We start from the raw sequence: 21,630 nt of genomic DNA on the forward strand, positions 1-21,630 counted from the left end.
ACCCACTTCATCAGATGCATGTCAGGAGTGTCTTTGAAATGGAGTCAGGTAACTTCGGAAGCCTGCATATTTGAGTCTGCAGGCAATTCCAGCTCAGCAGGACTGTAGCAGTTTCCTGTTTCTTTAAGAGAAGACTCTAACTGCCCCACATGACAGGCTTTGAAACGATGCCACCTTCAAGTCACAGTGTTACTTTCACTTTCCAACTCGGCAAATGCGGCAAGTCTGGAACAAAACCCAATTTCTTAAACAAAACAAAAAAAAGTATGGAAGAGTGGTGAGAAAATGCTCCAGCTATTTTATAGCCAGAATTAGCTGAGCATCTTGATAAACTGGAATAATCAATTAACATGTAACTAGCTCAACAAAAGGAATAAGGTCTGACCACACTCTGAAGATTTAAAATTTCTCGGAAGAACCAACCAGGTGGGTTAACTTTGCTTCAGAATAACTGCTTATAACTGCTCATACATGCTTCTCTGGGCCATCCAGAGGATTCAGGGGGCCTGGGGTAAAGCGATTTTAGGGGCCTCTTCCAAAAAAAAAAAGTTGCAATACTATAGAATACTATATTCTCGTGGGGGCCCCTGTGGGTTCTGGGGCAAATTGCCCCAGTTGCCCCCCACCCCTCCGGGTAGCCCTGATTATTAAAAATGGTTAAATAATCCTGTGATAATTTATTTTACTCTTCATCTAAACTTTCCATGACCTGTAGGTTAAAAATGATTTACTGTCAAATACACTGCAGATTATGTTCCTAGCAATGTAACATGAGATTTTTACATTTTGTTGAATCAGTAATCTATTTCTTTTGCTACTGTGCTTTATTCAAGATTACTGGGCCTCGTACTGTTCTCAGGGGAAGATTTATAACAAGCAACTTCCTATATTTTGAATAAGGAAAGAACTTTACTGCACCAGACCTAGGTGTCATCAGTCTAGTTTTCTGCTGGTTGTCATTGCAGTTTTCTATCTCTTGATTGTGGGGGTGAATCCTTCTGCTTCTGTATAAAATAAAATTATGTCCAGAATTAATCAAAACAGAAAACTGCATCCTTTTCTCCTTCTGAAATCCGTGGGAATTAAGCATGTGCCTAAAATTGATCATGTGTTTAAGAGTATTGCTGAGTAGGGACTTCAGGACATAACTAAAACGGGGCAAATTTATACACTGTGTGACAGATCATCTCCTCATGTGTAAAAAACTATTGGAGGGGAGTAAAACTAGTAAAAATAATGGTGTTTTTGTTGTGAAATTACTTTTTTTGTTTTGTGTAAAGTATTTAGTTTATTTTTCAATTTTTAATCAAGTCGTATTGAACAAAAATTTAGATTTTAGTTTTTGTCTTTTCAGTTTTGATTTTAGCTCCCTTTTTCACCTTTAGAAAGAATAAGGAAGAGATCAAAAAGGGTTTTGATTCTATTTTATTAGGACTTCTCACTTTGAAGCATTTAAAACATTAAAATAATAGGGAAAAATCCTTTTTTAAATCAAATTGATAATTTTCCAAAAACTGCAGCACTGTAATTTTGAGATTATGTGAGAATCATAGAATCGTAGGACTGGAAGGGACCTCGAGAGGTCACCTAGTTGGTCCCCTGCACTCAAGGCAGGACTAAGTATTTTCTCGACCATCCCTGACAGGTGTTTTCCTAACGTGCTCTTAAAAATCCCCATTGATGGAGATTCCACAACCTCCCTAGGCAATTTATTCCAGTGCTTAGCCACCCTGACAGTTAGGAAGTTTTTTCCTATTCTCCATCCTAAACCGCCCTTGCTGCAATTTAAATCCATTGCTTCTTGTCCTGTCCTCAGAGGTTAAGAAGAACCATTTTTCTCCCTCCTCCTTGTAACAACCTTTTGTGTACTTGAAAACTGTGATCATGTCTCCTCTCAAGCTTCTCTTCTCCAGACCAAACAAACCCAGATTTTTTCAATCTTCCCTGATAGCTCACATTTTCTAGACCTTTAATCATTTCTGTTGCTCTTCTCTGGACTTTCTCTAATTTGTCCACATCTTTCCTGAAATGTGGCCCCCAGAACTGGACACACTAGTCCAGTTGAGACCTAATCAGTGCGGAGTAGAGCAGAAGAATTTCTTCTCGTATCTTGCTTACAATACTCCTGCTAATACATCCCAAAATGATACTTGCTTTTTTACAACACTGTTGACTCCTGTTTAGCTTGTGATCCACTCTGACCCCCAGATCCCTTTCCACAGCATTCCTTCCTAGGCAGTTATTTCCCATTTTGTATGTGTGCAACTGATTGTTCCTTCCTAAGCAGTGTGCTTTGCATTTGTCCTTATTGAATCTCAGATTTAATTTAAAGTAAAAGCAAATTTCTAGCCCTTATGGTTGCAGAAGAACATTTAAGACTATGACATGAGTGTACCCTCAGGGCTCAGAAACCAAAAGCAAGAAATAGGAACCAAAATGGTTTTTTTAATTGATTTTTAAGTTAATCACATATCTTTTTTGACCCACTCTGTAATTTTTTTTACAAATTATGTTTGTGTGTATGTGTGTGTGTGGGGGGGGTTGGTATTGGCTTTCATAAAGAAACAAATGTAAAGTTTAAAATTAATTACAGCATGCATATGTTGCCAAATACCACATTCGTCATGGATACTCCAAAAGCATTATGCAGTTTTACAGCTAATGAAAGCTACAAGAGGAGACCATACAAAACCAGACTATACCACACAGACGTAATCCATTAGGGTGGGACTTATGCTGACTTTTGATTTTTGAATATTGGGCCTGGCAGTGCTGCTGCTCTGTTATGAAAGGGACAAAGAAACAAATTTCAGCTTTCTACAATAATTCATGCAATCTACACAAACCAAGGAATCACACCTTTTAATTGAATTCCTCAAAGTGCTGTAGTTCTTTGGCAAAAGGGGTCCCAAGAAAATATCAGATGTTCAGAGTGGATGAAAATAGATTTTTTTAAAAATTATGTTTTTAGTTTAGACCAGAGCTTTTTCTTTAACTTGGATTTTTTCATGTTAGTTAAATATTGGTTTAGTTTTCTAATATAAAATTGTGACAACTGATGTTAAGGCCTTAATTTATTATAATCTATTAGTATTGTGAAGCAAGGAGATTCTTTTCCCCAAGAATCAGGCAGCACAGACGATACTGAAGAGGTTTATTCACGGCACCAGGAAGACTGATGGACAGCTTCGAAAGTATGGTGTTACAGTAACCAGTTATATACATTTTCTTATCAATTCATTTGCATTTATCTTGTATTTACAGAGACAAATATTGTTTCAGAGAGAGAATACTTAACATGTTTGTACTGTTCTTCCTCACTGAGAGGCTGAGTTACTGGGCGGACATCTGACCATTTAAGTTATCAAGTGTTTACAGCTGCCATTGTCCTTGGGCCTCAGGTAGGCCTGCTTGCTGGTTATGTGAGTTTCTAACTGAATTTGTAACTCTTGCCTAACAAGATCATTTACATTTATATATAAAAATAATATTCAAGTAGCACATGTTTGCTGCAGACGTTTCAAAGAAAGTCAGATGAATGAACTGGTTCCAGTCTCCTGGAACCGGAATTTGTTGAAGGGCTCAAACAGCTGCAGAGAAAATATTTTCTTCATTTCAATGAACCCAACTAGCTCTGTTCAGTGATAGGAGTTGAAAAAGCAGGAAAGCTTGTTTACCTCTTCAGTAAAAACAAGGTGTGAGAGGATGATCTATGCCAGCTCTAAAATCCTGAAGAACAGGGTCACCCAAAACAATCAATTCAGTTCACTAACTGTGGGTATTAGTTACTTTGTTTAACAAATCGGATTTAAATGTAAAATGTTTTTTTTTCTTCCCCATCCTGTTGTCTAGATCAAGTTACAGTGAGGATGAAGGTTCTCTCATCCTGTGCTACCTCCATAGGCAGCTCTTCTCTGCTCGGTTTGATCATTTTCTTCATTACTTTTCACATTCACAAGCTGGAATCAGGTAGGAATCCCATTGTTCCTACTGCTGTTTATAGGATTTGTTTTATCATAATGATTTATAAGTTGTGCCTATTCTATTCTTTTATACAAAACTGAACAAAAACTACAACAAATTCCAGATTCAGTCAATACCGGTAAAGAATAAGTCTCCTCTTCCTCCCCAGCCCTTCAGGAGGAGTAATGCCTACCCACCGAACACGACACAACTCATTATCTCTATCTCTCTAGGTACTTATACGGCTTTCATCACCATAGTATCTGAGCTCCCTACGTTACATCCTCTGTGACCTAACCGTTTGTCAAACACCCAGGCAGCCTGGCCTGAAGCTGAAGAGATTTGGGCTCAGTGAGACCAAGTAGTGACCCAGTCCCACTAAAAACAGGACGAGGGGGGTAGAGTTGAAAAACTCAGATCACCCTACCCATTCATTGGGCACTGAAATGTCTCTATGGCATATTAAAATTAATATAAGTGAAGTTACCAGTGACACCTATACCAAAGCTTGCCTATCACTTTCTAATACAGCCCACCTTTTCAGTTGCTTGTAACTTTGCTAAATTTTAAATGTTCAGGCTGTAAATTTGCATGCCAGGTGTCTTGGACCATTGAAGTTTGGACCATTAAATCTGTCATTTATATTGTTTTTTCCTTCTAAGTTTGTTTTTTTTTTTGCTTTGGTGTATTTGACAGCCCAGTTCAAAGTGAACGGTCCTGGTCACCCTGTAACTGCCATTGTGGGTAAGGCTGTTGTGTTACCCTGTTACCTGTCCCCCAGGATGAGCGCTGAGAACATGGAGGTGAGATGGTTCCGATCTGAGTTCTCTTCAGTTGTTCACCACTATCATGAGTTCAGGGATCAGTATGGGCAGCAGATAGCAGAATACCATGGAAGGACAGAGTTATTGAAAGATGGCATCCTGGATGGGAATGTTTCCTTGCAGATTCTTAATATCAGAAGCTCTGATGAAGGACAATACAACTGCTTTGTTCAAGATGGTCTTTTTTATGAAGAAGCTTTGTTGGAACTGAAGGTAGCAGGTCAGCAGTTCATGCCTTATTATCTTATGCCATTGTGTATTATCTTAGTGTGGGCTGCAGGTTTTATTCTTTCCTACTGCCACAACTGTGACTAACAACTTGTGAATTATTGCAGAGTAACACAGTGTGTCTAGATTTCACCACACGGCCATAGTCATATACTTTGGGAAAGATGTTGAAAACTTTCCCAACATTTTGTTAAAGACATTTGCAGAATGGGCAAGAGATTTCCTTGCCCAAAAGAAATTCTTGATTGACTCCAAAAGGGGCCCTTAGTTAGGAGGGAAAGGACTTCTAGACAAATACAGGTCTGGTTTACACTAGGCAATTAGGTCAGTGTAACTACATCACTCAGGGGTGTGAAGAATATATCCTCCCTCCTGCCCCGCCCCCCCCCCCCGAGCAACATAATTAAGCTGACCTAAAACTAATGTCTGCACTTGACAGTTTTAGTGCAAAAAGTCTGGTTTTTGTGCAAAAACCACGCTAGCGTCTTCACTGGAAATCCACCCTAAACTGCTGAGATTCAGTGCAAAAATAGAACCACCCTAACAAGAGTCTTTTTGCTTTTTGTGCTGATGCTTTTGGCTGATGTACCAGTGAAAACTCTTGATTGCTTTTACTGATCTAATTGCCCTCCAGAGCTGTCCCAAAATGCAGAGTGGGAGTGGCAGCTCTTTGAAGCTTGAAGGTCTGCGCCCCTCTCTTTTAGTTCTGTTCTAACACCCGGTGCTGTCACTGCACCAGGACACAAAACAAATTATTATTGTGGAATGTTCCTGCTGCCTCCCACAACGCGAACAGAGGCAGGTAGACAGAATGTGCTGTGCAGAGTCAGGGAAGGAGGCAGGGGCTGAGGTCAGGGTCTTCTGTCCTCCTGCCTCAGGACTGGTGGCTTCCAGGGGCTGTCACACACACACACACACATCCATCCCTGCCACAATAATGATGTGCTTTGTGTGCTGGAGCAGTGCATAGTGGGATAGGTACCAAAATGCACTCCTCTCATTGTGATGCAAGTGCTGCATATGTAAACACACTCTGATGCCTGTGGAAAACAATGTGAACACAAACCAGTGTTTTTCTTTTAGAGCTTCTCTATCACTGACAAAAGTGTCAGTGAAAAAACTTTGCAAGTATAGACATAGCCTAAGCCTCCTTGCAGACAGAACTGGGTCAACAGAAGAAATCTTCTGTGAACTAGTTACTGCCTCTCGGGGAGGTGTGTTACCTATGATGCCGGGAGAAGTCCTCCCTTTGGCATAGGTAGTGTCTACACTGAAGTGCTACAGCAGAGAAGCTGCGCTGCTGTAGCATTTCAAGTGTAGACAAGCTCATGGCCTGCCAATTTCTCTGCCGTCATCTTGAGGATGTGTGGCTAAGGTGGGACTGCTAGGTTTATGTGGCCTTCTGATGTGACCACTACTGATTGTTATTTAGTGGTACAGTCAAAATCACCTGCAGCTTTCTGATTGGCTGAGGCCATATGATGGGGGCGGGGGTAGAAGTTTTGTATTTACCACTCGTAGATAAGGCTGAGATTTGTCCCCTGCTGTTTTGACACTGTAACCATGGAGCAAGTTAGATTTATTAATTTAAAAAGCAAACCAACAAAATGTCTATCCAATGCACTAAAAATGGATTTTTGAAAAAATCGTATCCCATTTAGATATTTAAATGAAATGGCCAAATTTCCCAATGTGTTCAACATTCCATTGCTCTTGGGCTGAGAGGGCAATATGTCTTACTGACTCAGCGAAATTATTTTAAATATTTGTTTACATGTTCTCCTGTGTACGTGAGTAGTGGGAATTCACAGATTCCAGTATTCATTTATCCCTTTTGCATTAATAAGTGATCTCTAGTGAGAGTAAGGGATCCACAACCTATCTCTCATCCTTTTAGCTTTTAAGCTAACTCGTGGAATTAACACACACTTATGTAATTTTCTTCTAGGTTTGGGCTCCAATCCTCTTATCTCTGTGGATAGTTATCAGGATGGAGGGATCCGGGTGCTTTGTCAATCAACTGGGTGGTATCCAGAGCCAGAGGTACTGTGGAGAGATCTCAATGGGCAAGAATTATCATCGCTCTCTGAAGCAAAATCCCTGGGGGATAATGGCCTGTTTGAAACAGAAAATGCCGTTGTTATAAAAGAACATTCAAACCAAAACTTGTCCTGTTGGATCAGAAACACCTTTCTCAATCAAGAAAAGGAATCAACAATTTATATAGCAGGTCAGTTATCAGCCAATTTGCCATTGAACTCTAAGAATCTCTGAATACCAATGAATCAAATCAGGCCTGTTCATTCACAGATAAATAATTGTTACAGCTGTGTTGGTTGGAGTCATTTTTAAAATCAGTTTCTGGTCTTTAGTGTAGATGACGTGATGTTTTCACTGTTATGACACAGAAGTCTTGACGAGGAGTTTTTATTTATTTGTGTGCAATACAAAAAAAAAATTTGACTTTGTCCCTGCTTCCAAATTAATGCAAATCCTGGGGTTTTGTTTTTCAGATCACTTTTTCCCAAGACTGAATCCCTGGATGGTGGCTCTGTGTGTGATCCTGATGGGTTTGTTTGGTGTCAGTGGCCTCACTGTTTATTTATTGAAAATTAAAAAAGGTAAATGTTATAGGAGAAAATATAGTGAAATTAACAAGAAATGTTCTTCTAATAAACGAAAAAAGAACCAGAATGAAATTTTTGACTGGGCCAAGCAGGGAAAACAGATAGCTGCACTGCCCTACTCCCCGCCCAATCAGTGGCACAGAGAAGGAAATATTATTGAAGTGTCTCTTTGCTCCAGGGTGTAGTGATTTGCATCAGCCCATTACCGGGCACAGAGAGCGTCTCCCCCCAGAATTTCCTTTTCCTCATCTGACAAGTAAATATTTGGTTGAAAGTGAGGTCATTATAAAGAGTGTGTGTAATTTTATTTTGAGAGCAGTTGTTTGTCATTTCATTTAATGTTAAAAAGGAATTGTGATGAGATGAAACCTGATAAATTTCACCCCAAAAGGTTATATGAAAAAGTTATACATAGTAGAAAGTAGGGGATTAACAGACATCAGCTCTCATCCTAAACTTGAGTGCTGGCAATATGAGAAAAGGAAGTGGAGAAAGGAAAACCTTTTTCTCCTGGCATTGAGAACATTAAACCTATCAAAAGCTCATGAATTATATAATCACTGTGTGACTTTCACAAAACTCAGACAATTGCATAATAAAGAGAAAAAAATCTTAATAATTTATATTTATTTCTGTTTATTTTAGGAGAATGGGATAGAGAAATTGGTAAGTCTCATATTCTTTCCTCCAACAAGTAAATCTTTTGTACAACCTTGTCTCCTCAAGTTTAATTATTTAATCTTTTGAATATTTATCTCTAGTGTAGACACAAAATTAGTAAAACGTGAATGAAATGTTTTCCAGGTTCTAGGAATTGAAATGAAAACACTCCTTTCAGTCTGCATTAACTAAAAATATTCCAAATTCAATTTTATATATTCTGTTTGCTTTATTTATGTGTGTTTAGGGGAATATCTTTTAAAATATTTAGTTCAATTTTTCTCTTAATTGAACATCTCATGTGAAGTACTTTGCTGCTAGTTCTTAGCCTGTTTGCCAGAAGCTGGGAATAGGCAAGAGGGGATGGATCATTTGATGACCTGTTCTGTTCATTCCCTCTGGGGCACCTGGCATTGGCCACTGTTGGAAGACAGGATGCTGGGCTAGATGGACCTTTGGTCTGACTCATTGTGGCCTTTCTTATGTAATCGTCTTATTATTAATTAATAATAATAATAATAATAAACAGACATCAACTTGAAAGTCATATGAAATATCAGAGATAATGAATTGATAACAATTCAGTTAGGTAATGGGAAACCATAAAGAAAACATTATTTATAATGTATCTTCTCTGAGGGTGAAATTCACTCAGTGCTGGAGGCACCATGAAGTGGGGGACCAGGAACATTGTGCACCCCCAAATGTCCTTTTCCCTCATCTGACAAGTAAATAGTTTGGTCAAAGTTGAATCATCACAGAGACTGTGGGTAATTTCATTCGGGAGCAGTGATTTAATTTGATTTTTTAAAATACATTGGGATTAAGCCAGGGGTCTAAAACACGCGGCCCGCGGGGTTATTTTCTGCGGCCCACGAGCTCCCCATGGTCCCCCCGCCCTCCCCAGTGTTTACCTAGAGCGCACTGGGGGCAGGGTAGGCTCCCTCCCTCCCTCCCTGCTTGCCTGCCCTGTCCCCGCACCGCTCTGGGAAGCAGCCAGAATCTGGGGGAGGCAGGGAACTGGGGTCTGTGTGTTGCGCTTGCTTCAGGCACCTCCCCCAGCAACTCCCATTTGCCGCCCGCGTGTTTTAGACCCCCAGAGCAACACACAGACCCCAGTGCCCCGTCTCCCCCAGGTTCCAGCCGCTTCCCAGAGCAGTGCAAGGGAGCCTGCCCTGCCCCCAGTGCACACCGGGCCAGAACCACCCCCCAACCTCTCCTGAAGCCATACCCCCTGCTGCACCCTTCACCCTGACCCCTTGCCCTGAACCCCCTGCCACACCCCGTACCCCTCCTACACCCCAACTCCCTGCCCTGAGCCCCCTAACCCCCTGCACTAAGCCCCCTTCCACTCCCCGCACCCCTCCTGCACCACAATGCCCTGCAGCACCCCTCACCCCTCCTGCACCCCACATCCCAACTCCCTGCCATGAGCCCCCACCGCACACCACACCCCTCCTGCACCCACTGGGGGCAGAGAGAGGGCGGAGCTGGGGTGGGAATTTTGGGGAAGGGGTTGGAATGGGGGCAGAGAAGGGGAGGAAAGAGGTGGGGCGGGGCGGGGCTTCATGGAAGGGGAGGAGTGGGGACGGGGCCGAGGTGTCAGTGATGCGGCAGTCAGACAATGTACTAGTCCTCGTGTGGCCCTCGTGGTCTTCTGAGTTTGAGCCCCCTGGATTAGACTAAACCTGACAAATTTCACGTCACCAGACGCACAGGGAAATGTTACGAAGGTTCCCCTCTGCTCCAGTGGGTAGTGATCTGCATCACCCTTGACCAGGCACGGAGTATTTCTCCTGCAGAACTGCCTCAATTCAACTCACTCATTGGAGCACTTAGGGGGCAGGCTGGGGGGAAACAAAATCGTATCCAGTCTTCACTCTTTTCTGCCCCCTCCCCACCCACTGTTCACTTATTCCCTCCTCCATACCAATAGATTTGGGGAGTTAGAAGTGTCCTTTTCCTTCCTCTGACAAGTTAATTTTTTGTACAGAATTGAATCATCATAAAGATTGTGTGTGATTTTCTTTTAGGAGCAGTTTGTCTTTGCATTTAATGTTGTAAAGAAATTGAGAGGAGATTAAGCCTCATAAATTTTATGACCAGTAGATAATATGAAAAACGTATACACACTAAAAAACAGGGGTTTCCAAAGAAATGAGCTCTCTGTCTTAACGTGAGTCCTGTCAATAGTGAGAAACAACAGATAAGAGATGGAGAAAGGAAAACCTTTTTCTCTTGATGTTGAGAATATGAAACCCTTCAAAGAGCCATCCAATAAACAGTTCCTGTGCCACTTTCAGAAAAGTCAAACAGCTGACTCTCCTAGTAAAAAATACTCCTAATAATAATGTATATTAATTTTCTTCTTTTTTTTTAGGGGAACACGATAAAGCAATTCGTAAGTGTCATACTCTTTCCTCCGACAAGGAAAAGGTTGTACAAATTTGTCTCCCCATAAGACTGTGGTTTATTTAATTGTTTACTATTTTGGGTGGGATTTTTTTAACCAGCAAAGGATTAAAACCCTGATGCTGCACCATTAATATTGGTTAGAGCTTTGCCAATGACTTCAGTGAGTGTGGGATCAAACACCACCTGCCCAAGTCATATCACTGAAACAACAATGCTGACCATTTGCGGGTCAGAAATTCCATTCTTTGCACCAGCCTAACTCTGAGCAAAGCTAATGGGAATATGTGATATACGAGGCGTCACGCTGTCTGGAGTGAGTTAGGAGTGTGGGCACCTCACACAGAGCAGACTGCCATAAATAGGGCACAAAACCCCAAACTGAGAGCGCTATATTTAGATTTCACCAGCCAAGGAACAAGTGAAAGCCCCTTAGGCACTATAAGCCCAAAGCCAGAAGTCACAGACAGTCTCCTTGGTACTCTGGTCCATGTACCCACCCCAGCAAACTAGACTATGTGGTAGATGGTTGCTTTACTCCAGATTATACCCAGTCCCAAAAGACCAGTCTCTCCCCCAGATCAATTTGCATTTTAGATCTCATACCAAAGAAAATGCTTACTGGCAATCCTATAGTAAACTAACAAAGGATTTATTAAGTAAAGAAAAAGAAATGAGGGTTATTGAAAGGTTAAAGAAGGCACAAATTAATGCACAAATGAGTTAGTCCATAATTTCAAAAGGGAAGAGAGGTGTAGTAGTCTGCCAGTTTCCAAATGTCTTTTAGGGCTAACCCAGTGTAACTCCAGGATTGCTGGTTTCTGGTTCAGTAATTCTAGCCCTGTTGGAATCCAAACAGGCAAGAGATGATAATTTTTCCTTGTAAGCATTTTTAAAAAATCATCTAACAGAATCCAAGCTGACGGGACAGCATACACAGGTCACATGTTCGTAGACTCATAGAATATCAGGGTTGGAAGGGACCTCAGGAGGTATCTAGTCCAACCCCCTGCTCAAAGCAGGACCAATCCCCAACTAAATCATCCCAGCCAGGGCTTCATCAGACCGGGCCTTAAAAACCTCTAAGGAAGGAGATTCCACCACCTCCCTAGGTAACCCATTCCAGTGCTTCACCACTCTCCTAGTGAAATAGTGTTTCCTAATATCCAACCTAAACCCCCCCCACTGCAACTTGAGACCATTGCTCCTTGTTCTGTCGTCTGCCACCACTGAGAACAGTCTAGATCCATCATCTTTGGAACCCCCTTTCAGGTACTTGAAAGCAGCTATCAAATCCCCCCTCAGTCTTCTCTTCTGCAGACTAAACAAGCCCAGTTCCCTCAGCCTCTCCTCATAAGTCATGTGCTCCAGCCCCCTGATCATTTTTGTTGCCCTCCGCTGGACTCTTCCCAATTTTTCCACATCCTTCTTGTAGTGTGGGGCCCAAAACTGGACACAGTACTCCAGATGAGGCCTCACCAATGTCGAATAGAGGGGAATGATCACATCCCTCGATCTGCTGGCAATGCCCCTACTTATATAGCCCTAAATGCCGTTAGCCTTCTTGGCAATAAGGGCACACTGTTGACTCATAGCTTCTCATCCACTGTAACCCCTAGGTCCTTTTCTGCAGAACTGCTGCCTAGCCATTCGGTCCCTAGTCTGAAACAGTGAATGGGATTCTTCCATCCTAAGTGCAGGATTCTGCACTTGTCCTTGTTGAACCTCATCAGGTTTCTTTTGGCCCAATCCTCTAATTTGTCTAGGTCCCTCTGTATCCTATCCCTACACTCCAGCATATCTACCACTCCTCCCAGTTTAGTGTCATCTGCAAACTTGCTGAGGGTGCAGTCCACACCATCCTCCAGATCATCAATGAAGATATTGAACAAAACCGGCCCCAGGACCGACCCTTGGGGCACTCCACTTGAAACGGGCTGCCAACTAGACATGGAGCCGTTGATCACTACCCGTTGAGCCTGACGATCTAGCCAGCTTTCTATCCACCTTATAGTCCAATCGTCCAGCCCATACTTCTTTAACTTGCTGGCAAGAATACTGTGGGAGACCATATCAAAAGCTTTGCTTAAGTCAAGGAATAACACATCCACTGCTTTCCCCTCATCCACAGAGCCAGTTATCTCCTCATAGAAGGCAATTAGGTTAGTCAGGCATGACTTGCCCTTGGTGAATCCATGCTGACTGTTCCTGATCACTTTCCTCTCCTCTAAGTGCTTCAGAATTGATTCCTTGAGGACCTGCTCCATGATTTTTCCAGGGACTGAGGTGAGGCTGACTGGCCTGTAGTTCCCCGGATCCTCCTCCTTCCCTTTTTTAAAGATAGGCACTACAGTAGCCTTTTTCCAGTCATCCAGGACCTCCCACGATCGCCATGAGTTTTCAAAGATAATGGCCAATGGCTCTGCAATCACACCCGCCAACTCCTTTAGCACCCTCGGATGCAGCGCATCTGGCCCCATGGACTTGTGCTCATCCAGTTTTTCTAAATAGTCCCAAACCACTTCTTTCTCCACAGAAGGCTGGTCACCTCCTCCCCATACTGTGCTGCCCAGTGCAGCAGTCTGGGAGCTGATCTTGTTTGTGAAGACAGAGGCAAAAAAAGCATTGAGTACATTAGCTTTTTCCACATCCTCTGTCCACTAAGTTACCTCCCTCATTCAGTAAGGGGCCCACACTTTCCTTGACTTTCTTCATGTTACTAACATACCTGAAGAAACCCTTCTTGTTCCTCTTAACATCTCTTGGTAGCTGCAACTCCAAGTGTGATTTGTCCTTCCTGATTTCACTCCTGGATGCCTGAGCAATATTTTTATACTCCTCCCTGGTCATTTGTCCAATCTTCCACTTCTTAGAAGCTTGTATTTTGTGTTTAAGATCAGCAAGGATTTCACTGTTAAGCCAAGCTGGTCACCTGCCATATTTACTATTCTTCCTACACATCGGGATGGTTTGTTCCTGTAACCTCAATAAGGATTCTTTAAAATACAGCCAGCTCTCCTGGACTCTTTTCCGCCTCCCCCCTCACATATTATTCTCCCAGGGGACCTTGCCCATCAGCTCCCTGAGGGAGTCAAAGTCTGCTTTTCTGAAGTCCAGGGTCTGTATTCTGCTGCTCTCCTTTCTTCCTTATGTCAGGATCCTGAACTCGACCATCTCATGGTCACTGCCTCCCAGGTTCCCATCCACTTTTTGCTTCCCCTACTAACTCTTCTCTGTTTGTGAGCAGCAGCTCGAGAAGAGCTCTGCCCCTAGTTGGTTCCTCCAGCACTTGCCCCAGGAAATTGTCCCCTACACTTTCCAAAAACTTCCTGGATTGTCTGTGCACCGCTGTGTTGCTCTCCCAGCAGATATCAGGGTGATTAAAGTCTCCCATGAGAACCAGGGCCTGCAATCTAGTAACTTCTGCTAGTTGCCGAAAGAAAGCCTCATCTCATCCCGCTGGTCTGGTGGTCAGTAGCAGACTCCCACCACGACATCACCCTTGTTGCTCACACTTCTAAACTTAATCCGGAGACTCTCAGGTTCTTCTGCAGTTTTATACCGAAGCTCTGAGCAGTCATTCTGCTCTCTCACATACAATGCAATGTTAATGTTGGGAAGGTGGAAGAATGCACTTAAAGTCTTTGATCCTTGATCTCGCACAGTGGCTTATTTGCTTTCAATGCACAGGAATTGACTCCGTCATGTTAGAGTCCTTCATGTGCATTACCCAAGGCTTCATCCCTGTTTGAGGAGTTACTATGGGCTTGTCTTCACTACCGGGGTACGTCAACCTAGGTTACGCTACTCCCGCCATGTGAATAACATAACTGGAGTCGACGTAGCTTAGGTCAAATTACTGCGGTGTTTTCACTGTTCTGCATTGATGGGAGACATTCTCCCATACTCTTCTGGGGGAGCTGGAGTACTGGAGTCAATTGGAGGGCGCTTTGCTGTCAATCTAGTGGGTCTTCACTAGACCAGCTAAATGGACACTTGCAGCAGCGTTGATCTCCCCAGTAGTGAAGACAAGCCCTTAGTCACAGAGGTTTACGATGCAGATACTTGCTATCACTTTATAACATGGGATATAGATAATTCAGAGCAATATCTGCAGCATAGCACAAGATTTTCATGAAGTCTAAACACGAAACACATCCTTATGAGCTGAACATACAGGTGAGCTGGTCTGTTTCCTGCTATGAAATTGTCAGTTCTTATCTGACACCTATAGCCTCGGCAAGAGCTGGCACCTGGTATAACAGTGCATCCGACGAACACTCATGCTCCAAAACATCTGTTAGTCTATAAGGTGCCACAGGACTCTTTGGTCCAGACTAACACGGCTACCCCTCTGATACTTGGTATAACAGTGTCACGCAGGAAGCAGAAGTGAGCTCCCATGGCTTGACTTTTTAAAGGTATTTAGTCAGTTAACTCCCATTTAAATCAGTGGGTGTTAGGTAGTTAAATAACTTTAAAAATCTGGCCCTAATTCCACAAGGAATTCAAAACTTTCAGAAATGTGAATCCTTGAGATTAGTCGGTTACTTTTTGACACTTATCTCTAGCGTAGCCACAGGGTTAGTAAAACATGAATGAAATGTTTATTATCTAGGGGCCAGGAATTCATATAATGGCAATACTCCTTGAAGTCTGCATTAACTGAAAATATTCTTCAATACTTTGTATTTAATTTTGTTTGATTTATTTTATTTATTCAGGGAATCATCTTCGTGCCATGAGTAAGTTTTCTCTTTTTCTCCAAATAAAACCTTTTCTATGAAATTGTATGCTGTTTTGTTATTTATTATTATTATTATTATTATTTTATTTTGAAAGAGATATCAACTTTAAAATCACATGAAATGTCAGTGTTAATGTATGGATAAAAAATTAGTATGAAGGTAATGGGAAAACATTATTTAAAATGTATCTTCACAGTGGGTGAAATTCACACGTGCTAGACCAGGGGTCGGCAACCTTTCAGAAGTGCTGTGCCGAGTCTTCCTTTATTCATTCTGATTTAAGGTTTTACATGCCCAGTAATACAATTTAACATTTTTAGAAGGTCTCTTTCTATAAATCTATAATATAGAACTAAACTATCGTTGTGTGTAAAGTAAATAAGGTTTTTAAAATGTTTAAGAAATTTCATTTAAAATTAAATTAAAATGCAGAGGCCCCCAGACTGGTGGCCAGGACTTGGGCAGTGTGAGTGCCACTGAAAATCAGCTTGCATGCCACCTTCGGCACCTGTGCCGTAGGTTGTCTACCCCTATGCTAGAGGCACCTTGAAGTGGGAGACCAGGAGGACTCTGTGTCCCCAACTGTCCTTTTCCCTCATCAGACAAGCAAATCGTTTCATAAAAGTTGGATCATCATACAGATTGTGTTTAATTATAGTTGTGGAGCAGTTGTTTGTCATTTCATTTAATGTTAAAAAGAAATTGGGATGAGACTAAGCCTGAAAAATTTCACCCCAATAGGTGATATGATAAAGTTATGCACAGTAGAAAATAGAGATTTGACAAAGACATGAGATATCAGCCTTAAATTTAGTGCTGAGAATAGTAAGAAATAACATACAAGAGAAGAAAAAAGGAAACCTTTTTTCTCCTGGTGTTAACAAGAAACCCCTCAAAGACTCATGAATTTTATAATCAATGTTCAACTTTCACAAAACTCAGAAAACTGGATAACCAAGGGGAAAATTATCCTAAGAATAATTGATATTTATTTCTGTTTATTTTTTAGGTGAATGTGATAGAGAAATTAGTAAGTGTCATAATCTCTCATCTAAAAGTAAAACTTTTGTACTAATATGTCTCCTCATGTTTTCTTCTTAACCCTTAAAAATTAATTCGTTAATCCTGCACACTAACATCAGTTAGAGCTGTGCCTTTCATTTCAGTGAGTGTGGGATCAAACACGAAATGCACAAGTCGCATCACTAGAAGAAAAATGCTGGTAATTTTAGGGCCGATATTATACCCCATGTGCATCTAAATTTCCCAGAAAAGCAAATGGGAATATGTAATATAATAGGAAACAGGCTTTAGCTAGAATTTTAATAGCTGTTGGCCACCTAAATTCCACTGAATTTAAATACCTACAGAAATCTGGTCCTAAATTCACAAGCAATTCAAAACTTTCAGAAGTGCAACTTCTTGAAAATAACCAGTTTATTTTTGATACTTGTCTCTAGGGGAGACACAAAATTAGTAAAAGATGAATATTTCATTATTATCAGTATTCTAGGAAAGGATAACATAAAAACAATCCTTTCAATCTGCACTTATGTAAATATTCCATGTGACCTTTTATATAGTTCCATTTGCTTTATTTACTTACATTGGGAAAATATCTTTAAAATATTTAGTTCAGTTTTTCTTCTAATTGAACCTATGCTTTGAAGTAGTATGCTGTTATTATTCATATTAATAATTGATAACAATAAATAATAATTAGTAAACAGACATCAACTGGAAAGTCATATGAAATATCAGAGATAATGAATTGATAACAATTCAGTATGTAGGTAATGGGAAACCATAAAGAAAACATTATTTATAATGTATCTTCTCTGAGGGTGAAATTCACTCAGTGCTGGAGGCACCATGAAGTGAGGGACCAGGAACATTGTGCACCCCCAAATGTCCTTTTCCCTCATCTGACAAGTAAATAGTTTGGTCAAAGTTGAATCGTCACAGAGACTGTGGGTAATTTCATTTGGGAGCAGTGATTTCACTTAATTTAAAAAATACATTGGGATTAGAGTAAACCTGGCAAATTTCACATCACCAGCTGCACAGGGAAAGAAATGTTGCCAAGGTTCCCCTCTGCTCCAGTGGGTAGTGATCTGCATCACCCTTGACCAGGGACAGAGTATTTCTCCTGCAGAACAGACTCCAGGCACGCAGTGGAGGAAGCACATGCCTGGGACAGCACATGCTAAGGAGTGGCATTCTGTCCATTCTTGGGGTGGCACAGTCCTAGTGGCCTTTTTTTCCTTTTTTTTTTTTTGCTTGGGGCAGCAAAAATGGTAGAGCCGGCCCTGACCAGGCACAGCGTATTTCTGCTGTAGAATTGCCTCAATCCAACTCACTTGAGCACTTGAGGAAGGAATGAGGGATCCAAAATCATTTCCACTCCCCACTGTATTCTCCCCACTCCCTGCCCAGCTGTGCTTTTATTCCCTCCTCCATCCCAATGGACTTTGGGAATTAGAAGTGTCCTTTCCCTTCTCTGACAAGTTAATGTTTTGTGCAAAGTCAGACCGTCGTAAAGGGTGTGTGTAATTTTATTTTGGGAGCAGTTGTTGGTTATTTCATATAATGTTACTAAGAAATTGGGATGAGACTACGCCTGATAAATTTCACCCCTGCTGGTGTTATGAAAAAGTTCTACACACTAAAAAACAGGGGATTCAAATGAGCTCTCCACCTAATATTGAGTACTGATAATAGTGAGAAACAACAGGTAAGAGATGGAGATCAGAAAAGCTTTTCTTTTGGTGTTGAGAACATGAAACATCAAAGAGTCATCAGTTATGTAATTCTTGTTCAACTTTCACAAAACTCAGATGCTTCTAATAATGATTTACATTTATTTCTGTTTATTTTGTTTAGGGAAACGGGACACCGAAATCGGTAAGTGTCATGCTCTTTCCTCCAACAAGGAAGAGGTTGTACAAATTTGTCTCCTGATAAGACTCTGACTTATTTAGTTACTTACATTTTGGGTGAGATTTTTTTAACCAGCAAAAGATTAAAATCCTGATGCTGCACCATTAACATTGGTTAATGCTAAGGGCTAGTATTTTAAGCTATTTGGACACCGAACTCCCATTCAAATCAGTGGGAATTGCGCAACTAAATACCTTTAAAAATCTGTCCCTAATTCCATAAGCAATTCAAACCTTTAGAACTATAAGTCCTTAAGAATAATTGTTGCATTCAGATATTTATCTCTAGTGTAGACACAAAATTAGTAAAACGTGAATGAAATGTTTTCCAGGTTCTAGGAATTGATATGAAAACACTCCTTTCAGTCTGTATTGAAGGTTTGAAGGTTTGAAGTGGTGGAGTGGGAGGGACAGTTGCCTCATAGAGTCCTGGGGCTGGCTGACCAGTGCAGCTGGTAAGGGAGGGGCAGCAGTGAGTGCTGGAGGTATGAGCCAGGAACACAACCCCACAGGACTGGACACTGACTTCTCCTGACCCATGACACACACACCCAGCTGTGTGCAGGGACCACAGCTGAGCTACCCTGCCAAGACAGCCTGTGCGTCCCTGGACAAACCACCTCTTCGTGCAGCTTAATACAATGGGGTGTGGGGACCTTTCCAAGCTGCGGGTGATGTGGCTTTGGCGTTAACAGGGTCTGTTTCTGGCTCTGTCCCTGACCTGCTCGGTGACCTTGGGGAAGTCACAGCCCCTCTCTGTTTTCCTTCTACCCATTGTCTCCTTGGATTGTGATCTCTTTGGGGCAAGGACTGTCCCTCTCTGTCTGTGCAGTGCCCAGCAGAATGGAGGTGCTGGTCTCAGTGAGGTTCTCTGCCATGTGCTGCACGATGGGGTCCTGATCTGCATCAGTGTCTGTGCAACACAAAGCACAGTTTATAGACTCAGAGACTTTAAGGGCAGAAGGTAGAGGTGTATTTCAGATGAGGTCTCATCGGTGCCTTTTATAACAGTACTAACCCTTTCATGTGTCTGCTGGAAATACCTCACCCGATGCATCCTAGGACTGCATTAACCTGTTTCACGGCTGCATCATGTTGACAGCTCATAATTATCCTGTGATCAACCAATACACCCAGGTCTTTCTCCTCCTCTGTCACTTCCAATTGATAAATCCCCAGTTTATTGCAAAATTATACACTCGGGGACTAACAACCAGAATTTGTGCACTATTCATTTTCATCCCATTTCTATTACTCCAGCTTTCAAGGACATGTAGATTTTCTTGTATGATTTTCCTGTCCTCCTCCATATTGGCAATCCCTCCCAGTTTTGTGTCCCAGTCCCACTTCTTGTGCCAAGATCACTAATAAAAGTGTTGCGTAAGATTGGTCTCAAGACTGATCTGAGGAACTCCACTAGTAACTCACTCCAGCCTGACAACTCACCGTTCAATATGACCCTCTTGTAGACTCTCCTTGAACCAATTCTTTATTGACTTTCGGTTCTCATATTAATCCCCATCTTCTCCAATTTAATGAATAGTTTCCCATGTGGAACTGTATCAAAAACCTTACTAACATCCAGATCCGGTTTCTGTGGCACGATCTACCTTTTGTAACACCGCGTTTTATTTATTTATTTATAGTGCTGAAGGCTGGGAGGAAGCGTTAGCAATAGGCTGAGAATGGCCATGTGGAGGTAGGGGAGGGGATGGCAGACAGTAGGGAGGTGGGGAGGGGATGCGGCATTGGAGGTGTATCTGGGAATGTGTTTTGTAGGAGTCCATGTCTCTGCTCCCTGTGGCCGTGGTGCGTTCCGTACCAAAGAAGCATGTCAGCAGAGCAGATGCACACAGCGTAGCTCTCCCTGAAACATGCAGCATTCACTGCCAGATGGGCTGAGCGATTTTTCAGGGACCCAGCTTGATATGCCTGGCTGGAGTGGGGTCAGTTGGACGGGGGTCTGGGGCTCTGATAGTTTGCGATGTTCCTTTCTGCATAGTCAGTTCTTTCCATTTGTTGTTTTACCCCCACCTTTTCCTGATGCCGCTCTCTCCTTAACTTGCTTCGGTTATTTCACTTCCAGTTTGTAAATAGGATCTAAGAATTGCAACGCTGAATAAGAGATAAACAAACAGAACCATTTGAATGTTGGCCCATAGCTGGTAGAACTGTACCTAGTGATGGTCGGCTGTAATGATCGGGTTCCCTATAGCATTTTCTGGCGGGGCGAATAAAGCAGTGTCAAAGAGCCAAATGCGCGCTTTTAGGTTGAAAGGGCTCGTCAAGTGTTTGCTCTCTAAGGAACATGTCACCGGCCAGGGCTTGCAGTCGTTCAGGAGAGGTGCGCTGAGTTGTATTTAGGAATCTCAAAATAAGAGGTTAAGATGGTTGGTTTGCAATATCCATTGAAATCTTGCAAACAATTATACAAAAGGACCCTACTGCTGTTAAAAGAACATGGTATTAATACTAATTCAAAACTGACATTAAAATTAGGAGCGAAATGCATGAGAAAGGAACTAACACCTATGTCCCATTTCTTAATGCCTAAAATTTTGACACTCCCTCACACCATCTTTTTTTAAAAGCGATGCACAGCACACAGTCAAGTTAATGAATGAAAGCACACCCATTATTCACTGCTTTGTGTTGCATGAGCATCTGATTAAACACTTAATAACTCTACCGCTGTAAGTGGAAATGCATCAATCCAGCTTAGCTCCAAGGTATTTAGATGAGAATGAAAAGTTTCTAAATTAAAAACATGGCAGAATGGTTAATGGGGAAAATACACTGAAATGCCTCTACCCAGTCCTGTTGACTTCTCCTAAACCCTCCATGAGTTCTGGCCTCTTGGTCAACTTGGCTCCCAGTCTCACATCAACTGTGCCTTCTCCCAGCCTAACCCATTTTTACTGCTATTCTTCATCCTCCTCATCCAGGCAGGGGGTTGGTGCAGCAGCCCCTAAGGTACCTGCATTAATCACAGTCTCTCAAACTGGGGCTGTTTAGATTTCAAGGAACGATTTATCCGAGTTACAGACTCTGGGAGGTGGGAGAGAGGAGAGGCTGAGAGGGCGTTTGTTCTTAGGGCCATGTTCAACCCTGGTAGGCTCCATGTTACCTCGTCCTCCACCTTCCTCCATGTGTCTCTGCTCATGTGTCAGTGTGTCACCTTCTGATCATAATGCCACTGGCCTCAGGAGAGCACCGAGACAAGAGCTAC

General features: G+C 42.0%; 2 protein-coding genes across 8 annotated transcripts in view; one reads left to right on the forward strand and one right to left on the reverse strand.

Moving 5' to 3' along the window:
- The window catches only part of LOC127039339 (zinc finger protein 135-like), a 1,030,205-nt gene that overhangs the window by 289,883 nt on the left and 718,692 nt on the right, over window positions 1–21,630 (reverse strand). The window lies entirely within an intron of this gene.
- LOC127039423 (butyrophilin subfamily 1 member A1-like) lies at window positions 297–18,768 on the forward strand. 2 transcript variants are annotated; one of them, XM_050933168.1, is made up of 12 exons: window positions 297–426; window positions 3,092–3,207; window positions 3,326–3,401; window positions 3,853–3,969; window positions 4,660–5,007; window positions 6,964–7,245; window positions 7,529–7,636; window positions 8,288–8,308; window positions 10,683–10,703; window positions 15,439–15,459; window positions 16,472–16,492; window positions 16,629–16,744. In XM_050933168.1, the coding sequence occupies exons 4-12, from the start codon at window positions 3,870–3,872 to the stop codon at window positions 16,721–16,723; spliced, it is 1,017 nt and encodes a 338-aa protein (XP_050789125.1). In that variant the 5' UTR covers window positions 297–426; window positions 3,092–3,207; window positions 3,326–3,401; window positions 3,853–3,869; the 3' UTR covers window positions 16,724–16,744. The 2 variants fall into 2 exon arrangements, 1 of the variants encoding a protein (XP_050789125.1); XR_007770960.1 differs by lacking the exons at window positions 3,092–3,207; window positions 10,683–10,703; window positions 15,439–15,459; window positions 16,472–16,492; window positions 16,629–16,744 and adding an exon at window positions 18,734–18,768 and having other exon boundaries at window positions 3,265–3,401; window positions 8,291–8,446.

The sequence above is a fragment of the Gopherus flavomarginatus genome, chromosome 23 (assembly GCF_025201925.1).
Source record: "Gopherus flavomarginatus isolate rGopFla2 chromosome 23, rGopFla2.mat.asm, whole genome shotgun sequence".
NCBI lineage: Eukaryota > Metazoa > Chordata > Testudines > Testudinidae > Gopherus > Gopherus flavomarginatus.